The sequence below is a fragment of the Trifolium pratense genome, linkage group LG6 (assembly GCF_020283565.1).
Source record: "Trifolium pratense cultivar HEN17-A07 linkage group LG6, ARS_RC_1.1, whole genome shotgun sequence".
Taxonomy (NCBI): domain Eukaryota; kingdom Viridiplantae; phylum Streptophyta; class Magnoliopsida; order Fabales; family Fabaceae; genus Trifolium; species Trifolium pratense.
In genome coordinates, this window is record NC_060064.1 from 7,573,410 (window position 1) to 7,580,831 (window position 7,422).

Here is a 7,422-nt window from a genome sequence, read left to right on the forward strand (position 1 = left end):
ATACCCCCCCTGAAATTTTAAAAAGTCAACCAAATTGTCTTCTGGCGTGGACTCTGACTGGTAGTGTAAGGGGGCAATTTGATTGACTTTTTAAAATTTCAGGGGGTATTTGCCTATTTCCAAATTTCTGGGGTATTTGACGAATTTTAAAATTTTAAGGGGGTATTTGACGGTTTACTCATTGTAACCCATTACTTGGTGCAATTAATTCGATTCATTTGAGTTTTGAATTTTCAATAATATGGTAATAAATATTGAATTATATTTCTTATTAGTCAACAATCATAAATCAAAATCTTCTTAACCCAGTGGCCAATCAAGTGGATCAATTTTCTTGATTACATTCTCCTAATTTCATTTTGTCTTCTCTAAACTATTTTGTTTTCAATTTTTTCCCGATATGGACAACCAAAGAAAACAAAAACAAAATGACGATGAAAAAATAAGTAAAAAAAAAAACAGGAAAAAATACGCTAAAAAACATAACATCAATTGCGTAAAAAAAAAAAGAAATTGAAAATCACAAGTTTTAGAATCTTGAAGAAATCCGATAGATCGGTGACGAAGACTGCAGTAAAGATTGACATCGGATAACACAAAAGCGGAGGAGCCGTAGAATGCTAACATGACGGTGGTGGAGGCTGCAGCAAAGATTGAAAGCATTAAGAAGAAGAAGAAAGTTTTTTGACAATAAGAAGAAAGTTTTTTTTTTTTACGCGAAGAAGAAAGTTGTTTGAGACGTAATACAATTTGAAGAAGAAGCAAACAAATCAGAAGTAATTAGGTCCAAAATATAAATTCATAGAATATAATACATAAAATATAATTAAATGAAAATAAAAGTAGTCTAAATCACTTTATGGTAAAAAATTAATTATGTTTGACTTAAATAAATGTGGATAAATTTCATTGGTGTCACATCATCATAGGGCACCTACCCTCAATTTATGTGAGGGTTAATTAGAAAAAACTTATTTATTTGGTTTTTGAAATTGATTAGACAATTTAAGTTACACAGGCTGTTCCCTTTGACTTCTGCTGTTTCTTCTCTCAATAAAAATCTATTCAACCTTCTATTCTTGACCTCCATAGTTTCTATACCTTCCTCAATCTCTCTCTCTTTCTCTCTCTCTCTGCATATTAAAACAAGAAGAGAGAAAACTATGGGGAGAACTCCTTGCTGTGACAAGGCTAATGTAAAGAAAGGTCCATGGTCTCCAGAAGAAGATGCAAAACTAAAGGATTACATAGAGAAACATGGAACTGGTGGCAATTGGATTACTCTGCCAAAAAGAGTTGGTAAGTATATAATATATACTCTCTATGATGCTAATGATAATTAATTAGTAGTTTGATGGTGTTTCTGATTTTTATGTTTTTTTCACCAAGGTTTGACAAGGTGTGGAAAAAGCTGTAGACTAAGATGGCTTAATTATCTTAGACCAAACATTAAACATGGTGAATTCTCTGACTCAGAAGATAAAATAATATGCACCCTTTTTGCTAGCATTGGAAGCAGGTAACTTTCTTTTTCACTTAATTCCCATATCCACTTTCAGATGCTTCCATGAAGAATGAAAACAATATAGTTAATTTCCAATTGAAGAAAACAATAAGAGATGCACTAAGATGCATGATTGAGTTTTACTTTTTCCACTTTTATTATAAATAAAAAAAAAAGATTATCGAAGTATCGATATGGCTCCAGATTCTCTGCGGTCGAGATAACTACGCATTCGCGCGATCTCAAACTACTAGTATTCTAATTTCCAACTTTACCAAACGAGTCCAAAACATTATTCTCTCCAGTCTTCTATATAAACAAAAAGGTTCATGTTTCCTTCGGTGTACCTTTTACTTATATTTTAAGACCGGAGAGTAAGTTGAAATGTGGACCGTCTTCTGATCAATATCGAACAGTCCATATTCAGGGGAGTGCGGACTGTCTCTGATCAAGATCAAATGGTTCATATTCATATGTGCGCGAATTTAGACAATCCATTTCGCGTTCGATATATTTTGTTTTTTAGATTTCTACATCACCTCATGCAATTCAAATTAAGATCTTGATCATGAGTATTATTAGGTAATGTTTCACAATTTTCACAAAGTGCAGGTGGTCAATAATAGCATCTAAGTTACAAGGCCGAACCGACAATGATGTAAAGAATTACTGGAACACAAAACTAAAGAAAAAATTTATGTTCATAAATCATTCAATGGAGATGAAATCTCAACAAGTTACCCTTTTATCCATCCTTCAAAGTTCAACATCAACATCTCAATCATTATCATTCACAAACAACAAAAACAACTCATACTATCATCACTCCAATGGTTCTTTCACAAGTTCCTTTTCCAACTCATCAACCTCTTCAAGTCTTTTAAGTGGAAACTCTTCTACTTCTGCAGCACAAGAAAGTTTGATTGGTTCATCTCAGAAGTGTGGTGATGCAGCTTTTGTAGAGCAGAATATTGGTGATGTTAGTTATATCTACAATGAGGTTGAAGATAGTGAGAAGTTGATGTTTTCCAATGGTGGTAGTGTTAATGGATTTTGGGAAGAAAATCCATTGGATTATGGTGTAATAAGCACAACTTCTACTAGTAGTTGCAACAACTTTTTGTTTGATGTGTAAAAGACAGAGGAAAAAGTCATGAAGTTGTGATGGATGATGTTGACTATGTTGCTAAAATGAACAAGAGTTAAAATTGGACTAAGTTTGTGCTTTTGTGAGATTGGATGTATTGAATGAACAGAACCACTTTCTTTTGTTTCATAATTCATTTTAGATTTTGCTCAAAAAAAAAAAATTAGATGTTTCCTTTTTTTCAATCATTTGAATCATATAGATGTCCAAAAAAAAAAAAAACTAAATAAATGAAACAAATTTACTTGAGTTAAATACCAAACATACACTTAAGTTGAGTACCTTTATCTTTCAAAAATCAAACGTGTTTTAGTAGCAACAATTTTTAGTTAAATTTGACTTATTTCGCGGCCGATGGATGATGATAAGGAAAAAAAATACAAATCAATGAGCTTATGCAATGTTTTTATTTGTGCATAGACGAAATAACAAATCTCTAAAAACTCGCACATTTAAGGTAGAGGGACCAGAGTTCGAACACTAGTCTTAGCGTCCGACCTAGCATTTCTGATAGTTAAGATTTTTGGAATAAAAATATATTTCACATTAAATAGGATTATAATAAAAATTAGGAAAATGTTAAACAGTACCTGAGGACACTAGTTAAACATATAAATAAGGAAATTTTGTCTTGAAACTTATGCATTTATTGTCTTAAAAATGTAAAAAGTTATCTTATAAATATCAATTTTTTCATTTATTTTCTTTGTTGGTATGGTTAGCAAGTGCACCAGGGCCCTATGATCCTAAAAATTATAGCAATTAATGGATTTTGAGAGGATTTTTTTTTTCTTCTTATGATAAAGAAAACAAAGTATATCATTTTTTCTCTTATAACATGCATCAGGAAGTAATCTTACACATACTTTATTTTTTATTTTATTTTTTTGTCAAATAACCTAATGGCTAGAAAATTCACCTTAAAGGTGAATAAGTGAAGTGTTCGGGTTGAAACTCTGACTCCTGCACATATAGTGCGATATCCCTGTCAATTGAGCTAAGCTCACGGGACACATATGCTTTATTAATTACCACTAAAGTTTTTAGTACATTGCTTTGCATTATCTTCTTTATGCGTTTTTTTCTTATATAAATATATTATTTTCCATCTATAAAAAAAATATTGTTTATATATATGGTGTCTCATAATTGGGCATAGCCCGGCAATCATGGAATGACTTTGAAAAAAAAAATTGTTCTATATTCGTAGACATCAGTTAGCCTGCAAGGACGTATATAATGGAGTTTAATTGTTTAATTATCAGTATAGGACAATATATCATCTCCACAACATATTTGTTAAGCCATAGGAATAGGAGTTGAAAGCAATACTGGACTATCAAATTTGATCTGAAAGAGAGTTTTCTATAGATAAATCCAACTTGGGGGACATAGATTTTTAATTAAATACGGTATTTAATTAAATAATCACTAGTATTGTACCAAAAAAATATAAAAATAAAAATAATCACTAGTGGGAGATGTCCATATTGCAATAAGGTTCTAGAAATGTATGATCATGATAATATGAATGATGCGTTGTTGGAGTATTATGTTGAATGTTCCAAGGGAAAAAAACACATGGATAGAAAAATTTAGAAGATAAATATGACTTTGACCTCTTCCACTATTTTGTTTGATTCCATATTGTAATGTAGAGACTATATAAATAGGTCTTATAAAAAAAATATATAAATAGATCAATTTTTTTTTTTTGGGGGGGGGGGGACATAAATAGATCAATTTTATGAAGCTGCATTCCGTATAAATTAAGTTTACACCATGCTTCAAAAAAAAAAAAAGTTTACACCAATTAGGGTAGAACCAACTGATGTAGAGACTTAGAAGTGAAATTTTAGTGAGGCCTAAGAAAAATAAAAAATTTATAAAAATAAATTAAAAGTTTTTAATTTTGAACAATTTAGAGATTGAACTTTGGTTAAAGAGGACATGAAGATGATAGCGGAAGAGGTCAAAGGGTAATATAGTAAACTTAACTCATGTTTTGTATTAAATCAAGAAAATTAACTACACTTAATTAAATTTCTTAAACACCGCGTAAACGATCATTTTTTCTTATATTTGTATCCGGAGGAACACTTGTTAACCTTCAACAGAAATACTAAAATCTAAAAGATGTGCATTCTTTAAGTACCAACATTATGACTTACAATTGTGTCAAAAAAAAAAAACATTATGACTTACAAGAAAATTATACGTTTAAAAATAACAGAATTAAACCACTTTATTGAAAAAAGAAATCACTAGATTTAATTTAATAGTGAAAGATTTCGATCCTCAACTTCATTATAAATAAAAAAACAAACAATTATTTTTTAACTTTTTTTTTACGCTTTTGCGACGTGCAGTAACATGTGTGCCGAACGCACTTGGAAATAGTAGGAGGGGAGCACAGAATTGCAGGGCATTCATTGCCAGTCATGCAATACTTAAGACCTGTGATGTTGAATAAAAATAAAGGAATATTAGTAAAAAGGAATGAACCATTACATACATACATGATAAAGAATAAAATTTGAAATGAGTGTGAAAAAAAAAAGAACTTACGATAGCTGGTTACGAGAACAATTATAGAAAGAAAGGTGACAAAAGTATAAATGAATTTGTGAATTTTAACCATATTTTTTTCTCTTTTGCATATTGTAGATAATAATTTGGTCGATCACTTTATAATGAAAAATTCTCATTCATAAATTAAGAATTATTGTTTGATGTCTCTTAGATGCATCAATATTTTGTGTATGTATTTTTAGCTCACTCGATTGATCACTTAACGGTACGTAGTAAAATCTAACATAAAAATGTTGATGATCGTCAGAGGTCATTATTCTTTCCAGCTTTTTTTTTTTACCAAAGTTTCAATATAATTATATTATTGATCTTTTAGCCTTTTAAGATAGACGAGAGAATAAACTCAAAAGATAAATAATAGTGTTTGTTAGTCGATTCTAGGGTCGGATACCAAGTTTTAAAAAAAAATAATCTTTTACTAGTAAAAGGAAGGTTGAATTGCTCATAGGCCTTCATTGTGATGATGTGACACCTCTAAAAAAACTCCATATTTTTATTGAAAATTTACCAACTTATCTTAATTATTATTAAAAATATCTAAAATAAAATTTATTCTCCACAAATTAAATTTCATGTCTAATGATTAATACATGAATAGAAAAAGAAACTCCCATAATTCCAAAAGACTATATTTTGGCATATATAAAATGATAAATATGGATTAATAGAAAACGTAAATGACTAAATAATTAAGAGTAACCTAAATATCCATATACTTGCCCAAATAAAAAACTTAATTCGTATATATGGATCAATAAAACATTCATACGTAAAAACCAAAAAAATATATCCGTATGTCACTAAAATATGTACATATAAATTATATGTATATATAATTTTTAGTATTGTTATTAAATATATATAATCTAATTTTCTAAAAAAATCAACATAAATCATATTAATATATTATTACACATTGCAAGAGGTTAAATCAACAATCAAACGATTAGCTTATAAAAAAAAAAAACAATCAAACGATTAATTACAAGGGATAAAAACAATTATGATTGACCCTTAGGTATTCATATGATGCAACTATAACTGCAAAATTATTATTATTATATTATACAATTAACCCTCATGATTGTTGGAGTTCCTTTCAATAATTATATATAAAAAAAAAACTGTATGTTTTACCACAATGGTCTTTATAAATATTGATACTCACACATCACTACTTGCCCATGGTCTCATATTTTGTAATCTTATTTTTTTCTTTTTTGTGTTTTCTAACCTTCTTTGTAGTAATTTCATCAAGTCATGTCTACTCTTGAGTAAATCAACTACACTATCTTATTGTTTCAAGGAAAAATGTAATTCTATTTTCAAATGTATTTTCCTCATTGTTTTTGGGATAGGTTCTTTTTTTTCTTTCAAATATAGCAATGAAATTTATATTCAAGAATAACATTGCGACAATGAAAAATATATATATAACTGCAATTTCTTAACTTTTTTTTAGTGGTACTTGGTTTTAATAGAGAAGATTTGGAAATGTAATACAAGTTGGTCGTATGAAGCAAATTTGGAAGAATTTAATCTCTACTTGGTTAGAGGTGTTTTCATATGCTTAATCATCTTGGTTAGGATTCAAATAAGTGGATTGGGCTGGTACGAAGGTTTTCAAGTTTGCAATTGAGCTAAGTTGTATTTTAATTTCTTTATTACTTTTAGAATAAACTCATTTAAGTCATTAAGAAAAATCGTAAGATTCCATTTAGTTTCTAAGACAAATATTTTGTTTGATTGATGAAGGAAAAATGGCGTAGCAATTTAGTCACTACTTTACAATTTATACTTTTTTATTTTTATTACACCAACATTTTAACTACTAATTTTGATATTCCATTGCTTAAAAAGACACATAAAATTAAAGATGCAAACAAATTAAAGAGAGGATAGTGGCATAAACCTCACAAAGAAAAATAAAATTAAACCAAAATAGAAAAGAAAAATAATTAAGCATATGGTGAAAATGATAAACGAAACCACTAGCTAAATAATTCTGACAAATAAAAGGCAAAGAAATCTTAATAAGTAATATAAAATGTTATATTATATTTATCTATTTTATTATTTAAATTACTCTCTAAGCATAATAGTATTTAGGAGATAAGATATTATAGTTATGAGTGAGTACATAGTGAGATAGTCTTAAGAATAAGATGACATGTTGAAT

The 7,422-nt window shown here is 28.8% G+C and overlaps 1 protein-coding gene across 1 annotated transcript; it reads left to right on the forward strand.

Moving 5' to 3' along the window:
* Positions 1-1,013: 1,013 nt before the first annotated feature.
* On the forward strand, positions 1,014-2,836 carry LOC123892882 (transcription factor RAX2-like). The gene is made up of 3 exons (XM_045942762.1): positions 1,014-1,299; positions 1,390-1,519; positions 2,117-2,836. The coding sequence occupies exons 1-3, from the start codon at positions 1,164-1,166 to the stop codon at positions 2,637-2,639; spliced, it is 789 nt and encodes a 262-aa protein (XP_045798718.1). The 5' UTR covers positions 1,014-1,163; the 3' UTR covers positions 2,640-2,836.
* Positions 2,837-7,422: the final 4,586 nt, after the last annotated feature.